The 21,923-nt window shown below is 44.2% G+C and overlaps 1 protein-coding gene across 1 annotated transcript in view; it reads right to left on the minus strand.

Moving 5' to 3' along the window:
• The window catches only part of LOC147120236 (inositol polyphosphate 1-phosphatase-like), a 72,655-nt gene that overhangs the window by 15,921 nt on the left and 34,811 nt on the right, over positions 1 to 21,923 (minus strand). The window contains exons 3-4 of the mRNA XM_085985866.1: positions 19,333 to 19,393; positions 15,226 to 15,426 (exon numbers count right to left, since the gene is read on the minus strand). Of these exons, the coding sequence (XP_085841992.1) occupies positions 15,226 to 15,426; positions 19,333 to 19,393 (262 nt within the window). The remainder of the gene's footprint in view (positions 1 to 15,225; positions 15,427 to 19,332; positions 19,394 to 21,923) is intronic.

Below are 21,923 nucleotides of genomic sequence, written 5' to 3' on the forward strand. Positions count from 1 at the left end.
TATCTCAGGAGGGTCAGACATGAGATTATCATTGGCATCTCCTTGTGAAACACAGCTTATAAAGACACAGTTCCTCAGACCAATCCAAGTAAGCGTGCCTCTGTCGATAGCTGCAAGTTGGAGGGTAGCGATGGATGCAGTAATTCTGGCTCTGGTACAGTCTCAGCTGCTGGGCATTCGCCCTTTGTTCTTCCTCTAGGTAACATAATTACAGAGGGAATCCCACTGGAGACCATGCTGTCAGTTTAAATAATGCCCATTTTATATGGGCTTGATGAAGGTGCATTGCATCCTGGTTTGAAACACAGGAAACTGCACGTGCCTCCATTATAGTGGAATTAAATTTAATTATAATATTTAAATGAAATTGCCACTTGGAAGTTGGTGGTCTAAACTAGTGGAAAATTCAACCCTAATAATTATAGATTTTAATGTAATAGACTAGAAGTCCCTATGAAAATAAGACTGTAACTTCAATGCCGATTCTCATTGTCTGAATGGAAACTGGAGGCACAATTCTCTGCTAATAGCTGCATATTATTATTTCTCAATAAAAGTTACAATAACAACGTGAGAACTTCAATGTTACTGTTATCAAGAATCAATGACAGTTATCAGCACCTAAGAGCAAAAGGCCCAAAATTGAACAAAGCCACCCCTTAAAAACTTTTAAGTAAAGCATTATAAAACAAATAACAGAAATTCTGGAGTTAAGTTAAGGCATTAAACTAATTTCTGGATTGTGATAATGGTTTTGAATTTTGCTGCCATGATTTATGATGTCTAAACTCAGAGATTAGATAGTAAAAATTTCTTCTACGATATTCATTATTTTCTACATATTGGAGAGTATTGGATTCTAAATTTGGAACAGTGTTTATCTGAGGCACTCAGTTGAATCTATTTTCAACACAAGACAATGGAGCAGCTGTGCCACATGATAATCATTGATGAGCCAGTCACATAGTCTGCACCAGAGCTATCTTAGTTTAAATCTAATGAGAAGAGAGAATTGCTTTGAACTACTGCAGTGGGCTGCCAAAAGCAGTCATAATGTTTAACATTCAAGGCTGAATATGTCAGGAAGTATGGACTAAACTACAGTGATAAGGGCCAGGAGGTATGGGCTGCTTCCTTACAGTGAGAAAGGATGAGCTTTTTAAAAAAAACTGGGGATAGAATTAACATTTGTTTCAGGTTAAGAAAATATGTAGAAAAGAAATATTAAATTACATTCTTGCCCTTGACTTGAACATAATTTCTCCAAATATAATTACAGTTAAATTTAGAGAAAATTCAGTAAAATTGTGGTGTTATAATATGGCATACATTTTTAAAATGAAGAGATTTATATATGTGTTCTTATATATAAACGCACAAATTACAAAGTAAAAGAAACACAATTTTGCAATTTTAAGCAATAAAAAACAAAAATTAGTTAATTATTTGTGTGATCAGATTCCAAGGCATTCAGTTTTATTGTAAGTAAAGCTTTTAATAAATTCACTGTCAGATACGACAGTAAGGCCAATCTTATTTTGAAGGAAGTGCTTGGTTAGTTGGTTTAGGTAGTGTTGCCGTTCACAGAATGCTCACAGGAAGAGGCTTTTAAATGTAAACATCTTTTTAAAAAATAGTACCTTTGCCCTAGATAAAATACTGTAATCATTTGTCCGATGAGATCAGTATTGAAACAACCATTGCTTATATGAGGTACTAGCTGGAGTGCCCGGCAGTGCCGAGGCTTTTTTGAGGGCATGTTGTTGTTGGAAGAGAGAGAGAGAGCGACCGGGGGGAAGAGAGAGAGCGACTGGGGGGGAGAGAGCGACTGGGGGGAAGAGAGAGAGCGACTGGGGGGGGGAAGAGAGAGAGCGACTGGGGGGGAAGAGAGAGAGCGACTGGGGGGAAGAGAGAGAGCGACTGGGGGGAAGGGGGGAGGGGAAGGGGGTGTGTGGGGGGGGGAAAGGGGGGGGTGGGAAGGGTGTGGGGGGGAAGGGTGGGGGAAGGAGGGGGGAGGGGGGAAGGGAGAAAGGGAGGGGGGAGAAAGGGAGGGGGGGGAGAAAGGGAGGAGGGGAGCCAGCAGACCCTCTCCCCTCTGCCGGCGATGGCTCCGCGGAGCTCCGTGCCGCCCCACGCACTGACATGGCCCAGCCGAGCGCAGCGCCCTGGTCAGCCCGAGCCCCGCCCTCCCGAGCCCCACCCCCCCGAGCCCCGGCTTCAAGACCGCCGATTCCGGCTGGGCCTGCGCTGGAGCCAAGCCCCGGAAACGGGCGTGAGCCGGCTTGAGGCTGTGAGGGAGGGCCGGGCCCGGTTGCCGGGATAACCCTTCCCCCCCCTTCCCGCTCTCCCGAGCACCGGCCTCCCGAGCCCCGCCCTCCCGAGCCCCGCCCTCCGAGCACCGGCCCCCCGCCCAAGCCGCGGGGGGGGAAGGAGAGAGAGAGCCGCCGCTCCTCCGGTCGATGTGTTGCGGGCCGACCCCTGATGAGCGCCCGATCAGCTGAGCCCGAGCCCCGCGGCGACCGCAACTCACCTCCCACTAGGCTCCCTCCCGCCCCGCCAGCCAAAATGGCAGCGATGGCTACGCTCGGCCCAGTTCCGCGCCGCCAGCCTTTACAAAGATGGCGGCGATCGCGGGGCGGGCCCAGCGGGAGGGGCGGTGCCTAGCTCGGGCGTGGCTGGGCAACAGAGGCCCAGGCTTCCAGGCCTGCAAAAACAGTGAAAGGTAGGAAAATTATAGAGGTTAGAGAAAAGATTTACAAATTAATTAACTTTGTTTAAAAACAATTTGTGTTTTAAAAGCAACTTTTTTATTGCTGGAAATCTAGATTTGAAAAGAAACACGCAGAAAGTGGGGAAAAAAAATAAACTTACGAATCAAGATGGCTGACACTCACCTCAGTTCAGAATGATAAGGCCCGCCCACACACGCACCGATTGGTCAACCGTCAGGTCACTGAACTGTAGGATTGGTCAATCGTCACGTCACTCAACTCTAGGGTGGCCCGCCCGCACACGCAATGAACCCGCCCCCACTCGATGCTAATGAGCGGATAATGAGCGGAATTTTGAAAGTTTTTTGGATACCGTCGGCACAATTTTGTCCGACCAAAAAGTAAATAAGCCTATGAGAGTCCCCTAATGATAAGCTTTCTTTTGATATAACTTATGTATAGGTACGCTCTATAACTTTTGATTGTATAGCCGGACAGACAGACAGACAGCTGTTTTATATATATAGATAGATAGGCTAGCTGGGGGGAGCCCGGCTTTGCCAGGGCTGTTTTGGGCCGGGCGGTTTAAATCGAGTGCCAGGCTTTGGGGTCTCTCTGTGTCCCTCTGTGAATCTGCTGCCGGGCAACATTTTAAATCGAGTACCAGGCTTTCAGGCCCTGTCTGTCTGTCCCTCTGTGAATCTGCTGCCGGGCAACATTTCTACCTTTTAATACCTTGAAAGATGAAAGTGAAAGTACTTATAAAACGTTTTTGGTAAATCTTATGTTATTTTTAAAAGAGATACTAACTTTTTCAAAGCTGGATGATCAAAGTAGTTTGAGCTGGAAGCTGAAGTAATGGCAGTGAAACAATGGCTGCCAGATCCCTGAGATGAAAACGATTAGTCCCGCCCACACACACACACACCGATTGGCCAACCATCAGGGGACCGTACTGTAGGACTGGCCAATCGTGACGGCACAGGATTGGTCGAACCTTGACGTCAGTCAATCAATGCTAAGTAGCAGATAATGAGTTTAATTTTGAAGGTTTTTTGCATAAGGCGCGAACAATTTTCGTCCGACCGAAAAGTAAATACGCTTACGACCGCCCCGGAAGCGTAAGCTTTCTTCGGAGGTAACGCGCGTATAGGTACGCTCTATAACTTTCAAGCGCATAGCCGGACAGGCGCACACCCGAGGACAGAAGGACAGACAGACAGATAGACAGAAGTATCCGTTTATATATATATAAGATATTTTACCTCAATATTTTACTTTCTGTTCAGTGCTGTTTCCTAGGCACCAGGATAAAACTGCTTGTGTATCACCAAGTTGATATAAAACTCATGTGTGCAAAATTAGAACTTGATGGCTAATATTTATTACAACATATCAGTCACTTACTAATTTAAACAGTCCTTGAATAATAAATAATCTCTCTATGTGAAGAAAAGCAGGAGAAATGCATATTTTTCTTTGTAATTTACAATCTGCTAATGAGACCACAGAGCCACACAGCATTGAAATATGGGCCTAGAGAGTAGACAGTGCAGTGCTCATTTTTTTGGCCACTAAAAGGCCTCCTAAACCTCTAATATGGCGGGCAGGAAATGCCCGCTCATTATGAGCTAGTAGTGCGCCACCTGCCATATTAAAGGCCAAAAAATTGGCGGACAAGGCACACGCAAATAAGGGGCCTAAAACCTGTTTCAGGCCCCCGTTACAAGATTGGCTTGCCATGAGGCAGCCAGTGCAGGCTGCACTCAGGAAAACCAGGGCTACATGCAGCCTAACAGTGATCCTACCGACTGCGTGTTGAAAGAACGTAGGCTGCTGCCGCTCCAGCTACCAATTTACCAATCTTTAACGTTGAAAAATGTCCAAAGATGCTTCACAGAAGTGTAATCAGAACAAATAGATGCTGAGCCAAAGAAGAAGCTGTTAGGAAGGATGGGTGGAATAAATGGAATACATGGAAGGCATGTTTCTTTTTCAAAGTTCAGCTGATTTCCAAGTTGCAAAAATTTAAGTTGCAAAACAAAAACAAAACAACCACAATGGTAAAAGTATGAGCTATACCAAGCTGGCAGTGTTTGACATTTACTTGTACGTACAGGTTCCTGTCGTGGTTAGAGAGGCGTAGAGGCTGTTATTGAAGATTCTTTAGTAAACTGCTGAAATTTGAAACCAAACCTACCAGTATCAACTGCACTGCAAATTTATCAGGAAATAATCTGCAGTTAATTACTGAAAACAGTCTATGGCCAGTATACTGGGTACTTTAAGTAAATATTATGCATTTCTCTTGAATAATTTAATGGTTCAACTTAGTGTCTCTCATACTTTTACCATTGCAGTTTTTTTTTGTGTTTTGCAACTTTAACTTTTGCAACTTGGAAATCAGCTGAACTTCGAAAGAACATACATGCATTCCATTTATTTGTCACTAGCTGAAGTGCCCGGCAGTGCCGAGGGTTTTTTGAGGGCATGTTGTTGTTGGAAGAGAGAGAGAGAGCGACTGGGGGGAAGAGAGAGCGCGACTGGGGGGAAGAGAGAGAGACTGGGGGAAAGAGAGAGACTGGGGGAAAGAGAGAGAGAGACTGGGGGAGAGAGAGAGAGACTGGGGGAGAGAGAGAGAGACTGGGGGAGAGAGAGAGAGTGACAGACTGGGGGAGAGAGAGAGTGACTGGGGGAGAGAGAGAGACTGGGGGAGAGAGTGAGAGAGACTGGGGAGAGAGAGAGAGACTGGGGGAGAGAGAGACTGGGGGAGAGAGAGACTGGGGGAGAGAGAGACTGGGGGAGAGTGAGAGAGAGACTGGGGGAGAGAGAGAGACTGGGGGAGAGAGAGAGGGAGACTGGGGGAGAGAGACTGGGGGAGAGAGAGACTGGGAGAGAGAGAGACTGGGGAGAGAGAGAGAGACTAGAGAGAGAGAGAGTGGGGGAGAGAGAGAGAGTGGGGGAGAGAGAGTGAGTGGGGGAGAGAGAGAGTGGGGGAGAGAGAGAGAGAGTGGGGGAGAGAGAGAGTGGGGGAGAGAGAGAGAGAGTGGGGGAGAGAGAGAGAGAGTGGGGGAGAGAGAGAGAGAGGGTGGGGGAGAGAGAGAGAAATCAGGGAAATCAGACCAATAATCAGGGAAACAATTACATATTCGGGAATAACCACTTCGATATCCCTTCCCATCCATACAGGCTTAACTGCGACAAACAGACAAATACTAACGGAAAACAGCTCCTGCAGCTCTGTCGAAGCCTGGGTCTGTACATTGTCAATGGTAGGTTCATGGGAGACCTCCTAGGAAGATCGACCTATTGCTCATCTCTTGGCTGTAGCACCGTAGACTATATGATTATGGATTTGGACCCATCCTCTTTCAGAGCATTCACAGTCAAACCACAAACAACACTGTCAGACCACAGTCAAATTACTATGTATCTTAAAAAGACAGAAACAACCAACACAGAAACACAACCCAGTAAGCTGTACAACACCAAAAAATCGTACAGATGGGCCAAAAACAGCACGGAAAAATACCAGAAAGCAATTAGCAATCAATCAACTCAAGCTCTCTTAGAGACCTTTCTGGATAACATATACACTCACAATAAAGAAGGCGTAAACCGGGCAGTGAATAACCTAAATAATATTTTTGATAATTTGGCAACAAGGTCAAACTTGAAAGCTCGCAAGAACAAACCCAAAACAAAAAACTATGAAAAATGGTTTGACCCAGATTGCCATAACATGAGGAAAAAACTTAGAAAAATATCAAACCAAAAACACAGACAGCCAGAAAACGAGGAATTACGCCTTACTTATTGTCAGACACTAACACAATACAGAAACACACTCAGAACCAAAAAAGAGCAGTATATTAAGAATACACTCAGCTCCATTGAGGAATCCATTGATTCCAATTGTTTCTGGGACAACTGGAATACATTACACAAAAAACAACACGACGAATTGGCCATTCAAAATGAAGACACGTGGGAAAACCACTTTGAAAAATTATACCAGAAAAACACACTAAGGCCAGAGCAACACCAAATATGCAAAAAACTGGAAAAGCTCGAAATGGCCATAAAAGATAACCAAAACCCGCTAGACTCCATAATAACAGAAAAAGAACTTTTTGAAAAACTCAAGGACCTGCGACCAGGAAAAGCTTGCGGTGCAGACGGCATACTAAGCGAGATGATTAAACACACAGACGATAAAATGAAACTGGCTATCCTAAAACTCTTCAACTTGGTTTTGAGTGTCGGTTACTTCCCTGATATCTGGAACAAAGGACTCATAACGCACATATACAAAAGTGGGGACAAAGTCGACCCAAATAACTATCGAGGCATCTGTGTAAACAGTAACCTGGGGAAGGTATTCTGTAGTATCATAAACAAAAGACTTATAAACTTCCTTGAGGAGCACAATGTCTTGAGTAAAAGCCAAATTGGATTCCTACCAAACTATAGAACATCAGATCATATCTTCACCCTACAGACCCTAATTGACAAACATGTTCATCAAAACAAAAGCAAAATCTACGCATGCTTTATAGATTTCCAGAAGGCTTTCGATTCCATCTGGCACGACGGTCTATTCCTGAAACTTATCGAAAGCGGGGTAGGGGGAAAAACATATGATGTAATTAAATCAATGTATACAAACAACAAATGTGCAGTTAAAATTGGAGACAAACAAACAAAATACTTCCCACAGGGGCGGGGGGTGACGCAGGGCTCGCCAATCTCACCGACACTCTTTAATATTTACATAAATGAATTGGCAAAACTACTTGAACAATCTACAGCACCCGGCCTCACCCTATATGAATCCAAGGTTAAATTCCTCCTCTATGCAGATGACCTGGTTCTGCTGTCACCAACTAAGGAGGGTCTACAGCAGAACCTGGATCTGCTGGAGTTGTTCTACCAGACCTGGGCCCTGACAATAAATCCCCAAAAAACCAAAGTCCTTGTGTTCCAGCAAAGATCCAGACATCAGGGACCCAAAATAAATTTCACACTAGGAACAACCAAAATTGAACAAACCACGAACTACACATACTTGGGCTTAAAAATCAGTTCTACGGGAAATTTTCATCTGGCTGTGAATGAACTGAAAGAGAAAGCAAGAAGGGCTTTCTATGCCATTAAAAAATCAATCCAAATAGAAATCCCAATTAGCATTTGGCTCAAAATTTTTAAATCAGTAATTGAACCAATTGCACTCTATGGCAGTGAGGTGTGGGGACCGCTAACACAACAAGAATTTGCAAAATGGGACAAACACCCAATTGAGATCCTACATGAAGAATTCTGTAAAAGTATCCTCCGGACTCAAAGGAAAACCGTAAACAATGCATGCAGGGCAGAACTAGGCCAATATCCATGAATAATCACTATCCAAAAAAGAGCCACCAAATTTTGGAAACACCTAAAAATGAGCAACCCCCACTGCTTTCATTACGAAGCCCTGAAATGCCAAGAGAGGACCATAAAGAAGAATACCCTCAGTCAACTAGTCCTGGGACTCAGTGAAGTAACTACTAACACTACTAACAATAACCAGCCTCAGGACAGTGACAGCGTAACACAAAGAATTCGACCCAACACAATCGTCACTAAGCAAAAGGAAAAATATGTCATATTGGGCAGAAACAACAAAAACCCAAAACAAACTCAATTGCTACTTGGCCCTAAACAGACAATACAGCATGGCTGATTACCTGACCATGGTAAAGGATAGCAAACTGAGAAAAACCTTGACAATGTACAGACTTAGTGAACATAGCCTGGCGATCGAAAAAGGTAGACACAGGCAGACCCGGCTACCAAGAGAGGACAGGATATGCTCTCACTGCAGTCAGGGAGTGGTGGAGACAGAGATGCACTTCCTCACAGCTTGTAGAAAATATCAGGGCATAAGAGAGAATTTCTACCCAAAATTCACAAAAATATGCCCGGAATTCAGAAATTTGAATGACGACCAAAAACTCCCATACCTACTAGGGGAAGAGAGAAATTGTGTAACCTTAGCGGCACACTATGTTACAGCTTGCCATAAACAGAGGGACAACCACTAAATATAAGAAAAGAGTATATACAAATTATATGAATGTATATTTATACACTCAGGGATATATCTGTTTATACACTGTATGGATAGATCTGTATTTTTTGTGTTCAACCATGAATGTTTTTCGATGTTTTGGCAACATAAGATGTACCTTGTCATGCCAATAAAGCGATTTGAATTGAATTGAATTGAAATTGAGAGAGTGGGGGAGAGAGAGAGAGAGTGGGGGAGAGAGACAACTACAATATCAGACCTGCAACACTCCTGTCCCACAGGGGAACAGGACCGCTCCCAGCCAGACAGAGGGAGAGATGCACAGGACGTACGCAATACCTCAGACAGAGACAATCCATTAAGAGACAATAAGCAGATGTGCAGCAGCATCTATTTCCGCCTTATGGATCAAAGACTAATTAATAGAAAGAACTGTAACCAAGTAGTATTAACATTTATAGACAACTGATATGACCTTTTTTCCCCACATTTAGACACGACAAACACATATCATTCTTTAACCTATCATAGTAAAAGATCAAACTTATCATGAAATCCTTATATATTTCGACCTGGAATATCCAAGGTCTACGCTCTTCGGTGCTCGACGTGAAGAGTAGGACCCCAGAGTTCATAGATGAAACTAAAGATCTAGATATTATCATTTTACAGGAAACTTGGTATAAAGGAAAAGGACACACTGGATGTCCCCAAGGGTACACTGAGCTGGTGGTCCCCTCCAATAAATTACCAAGAGTAACCCAAGGCAGAGACTCCGGAGGCATACTGATCTGGTTTAAAACAGAACTTAAGAATTACATCAAATTTATAAAAAAGGGCGAAAACCACATATGGCTCAAAATTGAGAGGGAGATTATCTCTAACACCCAAGACGTTTACATTTGCGCACTTTATATCCCCCCAATGGAATCCCCGTACTTTAAAGAGGACACCTTCTCCAACATAGAGGGGGAAATTATCCAATACCAGGCCCAGGGGAACGTGTTGATCTGTGGGGACCTCAATTCAAGAACTGGCGAAGAACCAGACTTCACCAATAATCAGGGAAACAATTACGTATTCGGGAATAACCACATCGATATCCCTTCCCTTCCATACAGGCATAACTGCGACAAGCAGACAAATACCAACAGAAAACAGCTCCTACAGCTCTGTCGAAGCCTGGGTCTGTACATTGTCAATGGTAGGTTCATAGGAGACCTCCTAGGAAGATCGACCTATTGCTCACCTCTTGGCTGCAGCACCGTAGACTATATGATTACAGATTTGGACCCATCCTCTTTCAGAGCATTCACAGTCAAACCACAAACAACACTGTCAGATCACAGTCAAATTACTATGTATCTTAAAAAGACAGAAACAAACAACATAGAAACACAACCCAGTAAACTGTACAACACCAAAAAATCGTACAGATGGGCCAAAAATTACACGGAAAAATACCAGAAAGCAATTAGCAATGAATCAACTCAAGCTCTCTTAGAGACCTTTCTGGATAACATATACACTCACAATAAAGAAGGCGTAAACCGGGCAGTGAATAACCTAAACAATATTTTTGATAATTTGGCAACAAGGTCAAACTTGAAAGCTCGCAAGAACAAACCCAAAACAAAAAACTATGAAAAATGGTTTGACCCAGATTGCCATAACATGAGGAAAAAACTTAGAAAAATATCAAACCAAAAACACAGACATCCAGAAAACGAGGAATTACGCCTTACTTATTGCCAGACACTAACACAATACAGAAACACACTCAGAACCAAAAAAGAGCAATATATTAAGAACACACTCAGCTCCATTGAGGAATCCATTGATTCCAATTGTTTCTGGGACAACTGGAATACATTACACAAAAAACAACATGACGAATTGGCCATTCAAAATGGGGACACATGGGAAAACCACTTTGAAAAATTATACCAGAAATACACACTAAGGCCAGAGCAACACCAAATATGCAAAAAACTGGAAAAGCTCGAAATGGCCATAAAAGATAACCAAAACCCGCTGGACTCCATAATAACAGAAAAAGAACTTTTTGAAAAACTCAAGGACCTGCGACCAGGAAAAGCTTGCGGGACAGATGGCATACTAAACGAGATGATTAAACACACAGACGATAAAATGAAACTGGCTATCCTAAAACTCTTCAACTTGGTTCTGAGTGTCGGTTACTTCCCTGATATCTGGAACAAAGGACTCATAACGCCCATATACAAAAGTGGGGACAAAGTCGACCCAAATAACTATCGAGGCATCTGTGTAAACAGTAACCTGGGGAAGGTATTCTGTAGCATCATAAACAAAAGACTTATAAACTTCCTTGAGGAGCACAATGTCTTGAATAAAAGCCAAATTGGATTCCTGCCAAACTACAGAACATCAGATCATATCTTCACCCTACAGACCCTAATTGACAAACACGTTCACCATAACAAAAGCAAAATCTACGCATGCTTTATAGATTTCCAGAAGGCTTTCGACTCCATCTGGCATGACGGTTTATTCCTGAAACTTATCGAAAGCGGGGTAGGGGGAAAAACATATGATGTAATTAAATCAATGTATACAAACAACAAATGTGCAGTTAAAATTGGAGACAAACAAACAAAATACTTCCCACAGGGGCGGGGGGTGATGCAGGGCTCGCCAATCTCACCGACACTCTTTAATATTTACATAAATGAATTGGCAAAACTACTTGAACAATCTACAGCACCCGGCCTCACCCTATATGAATCCAAGGTTAAATTCCTCCTCTATGCAGACGACCTGGTTCTGCTGTCACCAACTAAGGAGGGTCTACAGCAGAACCTGGATCTGCTGGAATCGTACTGTCAGACTTGGGCCCTGACAATAAATCCCCAAAAAACCAAAGTCCTTGTGTTCCAGCAAAGATCCAGACATCAGGGACCCAAAATAAATTTCACACTAGGAACAACCAAAATTGAACAAACCACCAACTACACATACTTGGGCTTAAAAATCAGTTCTACGGGAAACTTCAAACTGGCTGTGAATGAACTGAAAGAGAAAGCAAGAAGGGCTTTCTATGCCATTAAAAAATCAATCCAAATAGAAATCCCAATTAGCATTTGGCTCAAAATTTTCAAATCAGTAATTGAACCAATTGCACTCTATGGCAGTGAGGTGTGGGGACCGCTAACACAACAAGAATTTGCAAAATGGGGCAAACACCCAATTGAGATCCTACATGCAGAATTCTGTAAAAGTATCCTCCGGACTCAAAGGAAAACAGTAAACAATGCATGCAGGGCAGAACTAGGCCAATATCCATGAATAATCACTATCCAAAAAAGAGCCACCAAATTTTGGAAACACCTCGAAATGAGCAACCCCCAATGCTATCACTACGACGCCCTGAAATGCCAAGAGATGACCATAAAGAAGAATACCCTCAGTCAACTAGTCCTGGGACTCAGTGAAGTAACTACTAACACTACTAACAATAACCAGCCCCAGGACAGTGACAGTGTAACACAAAGAATTCGACCCAACACAATCGTCGCTAAGCAAAAGGAAAAATATCTGACATATTGGGCAGAAACAACAAAAACCCAAAGCAAACTCAATTGCTACTTGGCCCTAAACAGACAATACAACATAGCTGATTACCTGACCATGGTAAAGGACAGCAAACTGAGAAAAATCTTGACAATGTACAGACTTAGTGAACATAGCCTGGCGATCGAAAAAGGTAGACACAGGCAGACCCGGCTACCAAGAGAGGACAGGATATGCTCTCACTGCAGTCAGGGAATGGTGGAGACAGAGATGCACTTCCTCACAGCTTGTAGAAAATATCACGGCATAAGGGAGAATTTCGACCCAAAATTTACAAAAATATGCCCGGAATTCAGAAATTTGAATGACGACCAAAAACTCCCATACCTACTAGGGGAAGAGAGAAATTGCGTAACACTAGCGGCACACTATGTTACAGCTAGCCATAAACAGAGGGACAACCACTAAAGATAAGAAGAGTATATATAAATTATATGAAAGTATATTTATACACTCAGGGATATATCTGTTTATACACTGTATGGATAGATCTGTATTTTTGTGAACAAACATGAATGTTTTCCGGTGCTTTGGCAACATAAGATGTAACTTGTCATGCCAATAAAGCGATTTGAATTGAATTGAATTGAATTGAGTGGGGGAGAGAGAGAGAGAGTGGGGGAGAGAGAGAGAGTGGGGGAGAGAGAGAGAGTGAGTGGGGGAGAGAGAGAGAGAGTGGGGGGAGAGAGAGAGAGAGTGGGGGAGAGAGAGAGTGGGGGAGAGAGAGAGAGAGTGGGGGAGAGAGAGAGAGTGGTGGAGAGAGAGAGAGAGTGGGGGAGAGAGAGAGAGAGTGGGGGAGAGAGAGAGAGAGAGAGCGTGGGGGAGAGAGAGAGAGAGAGTGGAGGAGAGAGAGAGAGAGTGGGGGAGAGAGAGAGAGTGGGGGAGAGAGAGAGAGTGGGGGAGAGAGAGAGAGAGAGTGGGGGAGAGAGAGAGAGAGTGGGGGAGAGAGAGAGTGGGGGGAGAGAGAGAGAGAGAGTGGGGGAGAGAGAGAAAGTGGGGGAGAGAGAGAGAGAGGGAGAGAGAGAGAGTGGGAGTGTGAGAGAGAGAGTGGGAGTGTGAGAGAGAGACTGGGAGTGTGAGAGAGAGAGAGAGAGAGGAGAGAGAGAGAGAGAGGGAGAGAGAGACAAAGAGAGAGGGAGAGAGAGACAGAGAGAGAGAGGGAGAGAGAGACAGAGGGAAAGAGAGACAGAGAGGGAAGGAGAGAAAGGGGGGTGGGAGGGGGGGAAAGGGGGGTGGGAGGGGGGGAAAGGGGGGGGGGAGGGGGGGAAAGGGGGGGTGGGAGGGGGGGAAAGGGGGGGTGGGAGGGGGGAAAGGGGGTGGGGGGGGAAGGGGGGTGGGAGGGGGGAAAGGGGGGGGTGGGAGGGGGGGAAAGGGGGGTGTGTGGGGAGGTGGGAAGGGGGGGTGTGGGGGGGGAAGGGTGTGTGTGTGGGGGGGGAAGGGGGTGTGTGGGAGGGGGGGAAGGGGGTGTGTGGGAGGGGGGAAGGGTGTGTGTGGGGGTGGATGGGGGGGTGGGAAGGGGGGTTGTGGGAGGGGGGAAGGGGGGTGTGGGGAGGAAGGGTGTGTGTGTGGGGGGGGAAGGTGTGTGTGGGAGGGGGGAAGGGGTGTGTGGGAGGGGCGTAAGGGGGGTGTGGGAGGGGGAAGGGTGTGTGTGGGAAGGGGGGGAAGGGGGTGTGTGGGGGGGAAGGGAGTGTGTGGGGGGGAAGGGGTGTGTGGGAGGGGGGGAAGGGGGTGTGTGGGAGGGGGGGAAGGGGGTGTGTGGGAAGGGGAGGGAAGGGGGTGTGTGGGGGGGGAGGGGGTGTGTGGGAGGGAGGGGAAGGGGGTGTGTGGGAGGTGGGGGGAAGGGGGTGTGTGGGAGCACTGAAGCCCCACCCACTCCATTTTCCTGTACTAAGATGGCCACGCATGCACTCTGTTACACACTGAATCAAAATGGCGTCGCACTGAAACTTTTCGCCCTCCTTGACAAAGATGGCTGCCGTTAACCTGGGGCTGTCAGCAGAAGAAATCCCCTCAGCTGCAAACACGGGACCTTCAGATAATTATTCAGGGCTTGTGACCTACCCCAGTTGCTTATGAAGCCTCCCCACCTACCGACCCCGGGAATGGAGCGGAGGCAGCAGACCCTCTCCCCTCTGCCAGTGTTGGTCCCTGTCTAGGCCGGGAGCCTGGGACTGGAGTTGCACCGCTGGCAGTTGGAGTATAACATATGTGTAGGTACGCTCTATAACTTTTGATTGTATAGCCGGACAGAGAGACAGAGAGACAGACAGAGAGACATATCCTTTTATATATATAGATAATAATGTCAGCCACTGTCATGATTTCAACTTGAAACGCTTTTACTAGAAGGGTTAAAACTGGGCTCACTTTTTTTAGTGAGACAACAGCCAGCACAGGCACCCAGAGTTTTTGACATTTTATTATTACACTGCAATATCATATGCGCATTTTAGCAAATTGTTGTCCTTCCTCTTGTGCACATGCCAACCTTCCTAAACTCAGGACAAAAAAAAACAAGACAGGTGCCTGGGCTGCCTTAATGCAGGCGCTGCCTGTGACTTGCATGTAATTATGAAAGTTTCTCAGGTTAAGTTTAACTACTTCATTAGCAGGGGCTTTACCATAGCCCTTAGCCAATTGGAATCCTGATTTATGATCATATGTATCCTTATAAAAATGAAATGTCACATTGTTCCTTAATATTAAATGTAAATAAACCTCAATCCACAGCTGAACTTAAATAAATTAAATTGATTCTTTTACTTAAGGCTCTTATATTTTCTTTTTCTCACCAGTTCATCTTCATTATTTTTGTATTTGTAGACATACCTATTGGATCTACCCAAACTGCCATGGTATCCTGAGGAATATCTGCCTTCACCTTCTCCAATGCAGGATCCTTAACAGAGACATCAAGATGAACAATCCTGGCCAATAGTTTGGCTGCTGTCATATTACCATCTAGCACTTTGCTCAGCAGCTCTGCAGTATCTCTCTCTGTTGCACAGACTTCAACTTTAATCTTCTCTCCTATAACGGAAATAAAACTACAGTTGGTGTTCGGTACAGCAGGAATCTTCAGATAATTCTATTCTATTTTGAAGTTCTACAGTATTTGGGTTTACATGTGCTAAACATAGAGGCCACGTGATGCAGTGAAGGAATCAGCACTAGGGCAGAGGTCTTTCCATCCTGTGAATAAATGATAAAAATGGATGACAAATTAAAACTACCTTAGAAGGATCCTTAACTGGGAACAAAAGTGCTTATTAACTGAGGGTCTATCTCAACACAACGGAACAGCACATCAGAGCTTACCAACTCACAGGATGAAAAGCAATGGCAGTTTCTCAGCACAGAAGCGGCAATATTAGTAGCAAATCACATGCAATAATAAAAGCCATCAGCTCAAACACATGGCAGGTCTTTTACAACTGGTGTAAATCACAGGGTAGTCTTTTTTCTAAACTATGTATTCACTTGGTTCAAGGGCAACACTCTTGTCTCAAAGTCAGGAAGTTGTAGGTTCAAGCACCATTTTATGATTTGAGCTAGCTAACACTTCAGTGCAGTAATGAGGGAGTGCTGCATTGGATGAGGTGCCTATTCAGATGGATATAAAAGATCCAATGCACTTTTTCAAAGAACAGCAGGGAGTTCTTCTGCTACCCGGACCAACATGCATCCCTCACCACCAGCAAAACGGATTGAAAGGTCATTTATCTCATTTGGCGTTTGTGGGCCCTTGCTGTGCAAAACTGGCTGCCACGTTTGCCTACAAAACAATTGTGCATTTCAAAAGTAATTCAAAGTGAAGTGCTTTGGTTTGTCGCAAGTTTTATCTTTTCTTAAACCAGATTATCTTTATTTTGTAAATGGCCAAGTGCAAAGGTTACAGCACAATGGGGTGCATTGACTAAACTGCAATGTACGTATTATCTTGAAATAAAAGCATCCCACAATAACAAAATCTCCCACAAAAGGTTATTTAAATAATTTTAAAAGTATTCACACAGAAAGGCAGGTACACACAAAAATGCAAATGAAACTGCAAATTAAAAGGCTCGGATTTAACAATCCAACTGGACACCTTCTTTCCACTTTTTCTAATAAACATACAAGTCCTAATAAAAACAACATGCAAATTCAGGCTATTTATATGGTACCACTGTCCATCAATATTTCCAGAATGGACGTAAAAGTAAAATGCATCAAAGGAGTGTTGCAGTAAGGATAATTCGCTAATACTGTACTTCAACATGTCCTTTTGCAGAAGGTGAGATGTCAGGTGATGCAGATGTTGTTGACATCTGTCTTCCACCTTCTAAAGGCTGTGCTGTTTTAGGAAAGTCAATGTCAGCAGTGAATTCTTCAACATGCTTCCACATTCAGTAGAAATTACCAAAATTCTCCATCCCTCCTGTTTTGTAGATGTCAATTCCTGAAGATTCTGCAATTGTAAATCCATTGCTGTCCTAAATCCTAATCCTCCTATGACCAATGACTCTAATTTAAATTCAACTATGCATCTACCAAACAGCCTTATGGTTTGCTAATTTCTTCAACTGCCCACAAGAACAACATTTGAGATAAAGCATGACTCTTATTAAATTTAACTTCAAAAATGTGATGTTGATGGAGTATTTTCCTACTGATCATGACCACAGTAATCCAGGAAACACACCTTTTACTGGTGGAAGAAATAAGACCAGCCTCTATATGACATTATCTATCTTTTCTCCATTCATTGTTCTTTCTTTCCTCCTCTCTTCTCTTGGGGTATGGTTTCACAGGCACCAGTCACTCTCTGGTACCTGACCCAAGTGACCACTAGTCAAGTGTGAGCCTTTACAGTAAGCACTGAGAGGCTATCCAACTGCAGAGGGCTTCCCAGTCAACCCCAATCCTGCCTTCACCCAACAGTCACACACACGCAGGGTTGCAGGAAAGCATTCAGGAGCAGGAATCCTGATGATTCCTCTTGTCACTAACCCAGGGGTGCGGAGGCTAATTCTGAGAATCAACTAACTCAGCATAGTTAGTGTGGCTCAACTACTCAGTAGATAAACTCAAGCTATTGGGGTATATTATGACCTGAACTCTGCTGTCATGAGAACTGTCAGCGAGTATAACATCAAGCTTGCATCAGTGTTGTCCTTGACCTGCACCTAAGCTCTGGCAAAACACAATGCCCCAGCTACTGCCAACAGGGAACCCTTGTTAGAGAATTTGTTGTGACTGCAAAAAATAGCTGACAGCGCTGACATACACTGTTCAAAACACTGACACGTGTAAATGGAATAAAAGGCATAAAAGCTTTTACTCGAGGTTTACAACATCATCAATTAATTTGCAGCCTTATAGGACCCTCCCAAACAGCTCTTATTCTAAATTTTATACAGTGTATTATTTTACAACTATAATTAGGAAATTCCTTTTTCAATTTTGTACTCATATTGATGGCCTACTAATTCTAAACACCCAACTGTTTTGCATATACGAAGGTACACGAACCCATCACTAGCAAAGAATGTGCATCTTCTCAGATAAACCATGACCTTTGTATTGCAGTGATGCTGAAATCCTGATGGTGCTTTCACAAAGACAAACACCAGTCACATGTACTGCAATCAGGTCACACAGCTTACAACCTTCCTCTGTTTGCACAGCCGAATCTTGGGGTCAAGTAACAATATGCTTGATGAGAACGTCTTAATTATTAAGTACTGTTGAAAGAGACAAACTTGGCACTAGTGAAGGCCGTTAAAAAAAAAGTGATTCTCGTTGAATGTTTTTGAGAAGAAATTTTAGTTCAGGATTTATTGATTACGTTACTTGCTGCAACTGTTGTTTTACTTTACACTATGTAAACATTTATATAAGTTATAGGAAATAAATCTTGCTCACTTGGGCTTGTGAAAATAAATAATTGTGTTAGCTTTTATTGTATGTATAATTTAATTAACCGGAAACCATAGTTCTTTAAGTATGTCCTTTTTCACATTTTGTAGAATTGCTAAACATCCTGGCCTAGATCTTGCTGGAGTAGAGCATCTCACGGCGTGCCCTGTTAGTTAGTCAGCACAAAAAAAATTGGCCCAGAGTTTCTGGAAGTGCGAGCTGATAATGGGCGAGGGCAACAGGGCATCTGGGACTTTGGTGAACAATGGGACAAACAGTGTATCACCTTAACCAATGAGATTAAAGGATTGAGAAAGAAACAGAGGAAGGACTGAGAAGGAGGGTGAATTAGAATGGGTAAGTTCAATGTCAAATCAGGTACAGAAAGAGAAATAAGGAGTGGGAAAGAAAGATTGGATTAAGAAAGAAAAAATGACAGAAAGAAAAAAGACAAAGAAAAAGACTTAAAAAAAAAAAAAATTACCTTTTTAAAATCCCCAACAACAATTCAGTAGCTGAAGGACTGAGACTCCACACTTTTAATTGTTCACTTTTTGGGCAAGAGGTTGTTGGAAGTCATTAACAATTATCACCTTGTTAAAAGGGTACTTCCGCTATTAATTACTAGACTTAACTTTCTGTGGTGAGTTTAGTGAACGTGCAAATGTAAGAACTACATAGGGAGGTTAAGGGCACGATTCAGATTCCGCAAAGCTAACAGCGGAGCGGTACAAATCGGCCAGCAACTTGTGGCGAATCACAATTCATGGGGCATCTCTTCCTCACCACAAGTTGCTGGCCGATTTACACATTAATAAAGGATTGCGTCGTTTAAACGCTGTTATTTTTTCAGCAAATTCTATCCTAGATTTTTTTTTTGCAATTTCAAATGGTAGTGTAAAACTGTTGATGAGCGTACACATTAATCACACTGCACACAGCTGAATTCAGTAAGTTAGTGAAGTAATCCACCTAGCTTGGATACTGTCACTAAAGCTTCTGATTTTGTGTCTTTGAATTTTTTATTTTACTTACCCAGACTATTAGTGAATTGATTCGATTCTTCACCAAAGATGTGATCTTCCAGCCCTGGAAACTGAATAAGTGATTGTTAAAGGTGATTACTTTGGCAACATGTAAAGAGACACATTATTAGCATATAACTTTGGAGGGAAAAAAAGAAAACGACACATCTATATATAAAAAAAGTCTTGTACCTGACATGCATTCATCACACTTTCGACATCACAAAGTGTCAAAAGTACATAAAAAGAGAAAGCTGTTTTTTCTGATCTTAGGAAGCAGTCGGATTTTTACAAGCAACAATACCTTCTGATTGACCTCAGGACGTGCTTATTTATAGCAATCTGAGCTTGTAGCCATAAAGGGACAGGTCAGGGTTCATACAGGCCTAACTTGGCAGCAGAATAATACCTTATGCATTGCATGGTCTTTAGAAAGCAGCATATACTTTGGGGTAAAAATTTGTTTTGCCGCATTTTTAGGTGTGTACAGAAGGCCTTAGGCCTCATTTTTAAAACTCGAGGTGAGTTGCCTCTGGTGGCACGACAGGTGGCCCAATCCAATTTGAGCCACTTGCCTTGCTGGCAGCAGCCCTAAGCTAAGTCCTAGAAGTGGAAGACGAAGAAGGGGAAGAGGGCGATCGGGGGTCAGCAGTGTCCCTCAGGTGTGTTGTGGAGCCAGGAGGAGCAGGACTGCTCTTCATGGTTCCACAGGATGGTAAGTTAAAAAAGGTACTTAAATTTCAGTGGTGGCCACTAGATAGAGCGCAGCAATCCCACCAAAACCTACATGGACCTCACAGCCGACAGATTTTTGCTGATTGGTTCTTAAACAAGTGTTAGACTCCTTGCATATGCTAATGAGGGGCCTAAAACCTGTTTAAGGTAGCTGCCTGAAAATAGACCGAGGCCAATATGTCAGGTGGGCCAATATCGGATCCAGTCTAATTCCCAGTCATGTGTGGCACAGGCTTTATTCAGTACTTAAAGGGGAGGTGCATTGATGCTACAGCACCTCATTGTCAAACCACTCATAACATTAGCTGGAAGAAGATGTAAGAAATCACACAACACCAGGTTATAGTCCAACAGCTTTATTTGAAATCACAAGCTTTCGGAGCGCTGCTCCTTCTTCAGGTGAAGTGGAGAAATGCATAAAGACACAGCTTATATAGTCAGAGAATCATGTCAGATGTTTACAGGTAACCTTTCCAACTGCCATTTATCGCACCTCGGCAGAGAGATAATCACTTCACCTGAAGAAGGAGCAGCGCTCCGAAAGCTTGTGATTTCAAATAAAGCTGTTGGACTATAACCTGGTGTTGTGTGATTTCTTACATTTGTCCACCCCAGTCCAACTCCGGCATCTCCACACCCTGGAAGAAGATGACAGTGCAAACACATGCCGGAGCCTCCGCACAGGGAGAGAGCCTGCAGATTCTCCGACGGGGCTCTTGAGGTACTGGTCTTGGAGAGGAGGCGGAGTGTCCTCTTCCCACACACTAGAAGGAAACCCTTGTCACACACCTCTCGAAGGCTCTGGCAGGAGATTGCCACCTATATAATGGCGAGCATTGTGGTCCCCAGGTCGTCGATCCAGTGCCGAAAGAGGTTTATTCCACGCGGAAAGTCAAGGTGAGTGAAGGCTTCAGCAAATGCCATATCTCTCCATCTGCACCACAAGTCTCACACACTGCTCAATGCACCACACCCCCAGCACTCACCTCCCAACAATCCACACCTATCATCACACTCACTTCACAATCAGAGCTTCACTTCACCCTCACAACACTCTGCAACACTCACACCCACATCTTGCGCACACTGACAGCTATTCAACCATGGCAGGCACATCAACCAAACACGTTGCACCACACTCACTGACACACTTCTCTTTCTCTTGCAGGCCAAGGTCACGCATAATCAGTGGGAGCAGCGGCAGACAGGCGGGGGACAAGCTGCCATCCAGCAGCTCAGCCAGCTGGAGGAGAGAGTGCTGGAGATCAATGGGTGGCAGATAATAGAGGGCGTGGCAACCGGTGAGGTTAAACCCCTTGGGGACAACAACGGTACGGTCATTCCTTATCCTTCTTCTCACATCCTACTTCCCCCTCATTCCACAATCTCTTCTCATTTTAAAGCTGCTGATGTTGTATGCCTTGCTTCCCACCCCTCTCCCCTCACCATAACCCGACTCTTGTGCCATTATGCTTTCAGATAATAAAGAACAAGCACCAGATCAGCCTGTCCCTGAGGCGATGGAGGAGAGCGAGGGGGCAGAAGGAGAAGAAGACACAGCATCACTGCATCTGTCACTCGCAGACACCAGCTCAGAAACTGGCACTGCGCGTACTTTAGAGGCTAGTGTAGAAGCAGGATCTGCACAGGGTGAAGCACCGGGCATGAGTGGGCTGCAGCAAGGCCAGGGGGAAAGGGTAGCTCAGGGCCAGCTCCCCGGAGGACGAGTTTGCACGCGGGTTCTGCTGCACAGGACTCAGATGAGGACCTCGATGGGCAGCCTTCAGAAGAAGGGTGATGGGCATGCACACCGAATTCAGTCTCAGCTGGTTGCCGCCCATGCTCATGCCATTGTCATGCAGTCTC

Source organism: Somniosus microcephalus, chromosome 4 (genome assembly GCF_052327205.1).
Source record: "Somniosus microcephalus isolate GS21.2 chromosome 4, FLI_Smic_1.0, whole genome shotgun sequence".
NCBI classification, from domain to species: domain Eukaryota; kingdom Metazoa; phylum Chordata; class Chondrichthyes; order Squaliformes; family Somniosidae; genus Somniosus; species Somniosus microcephalus.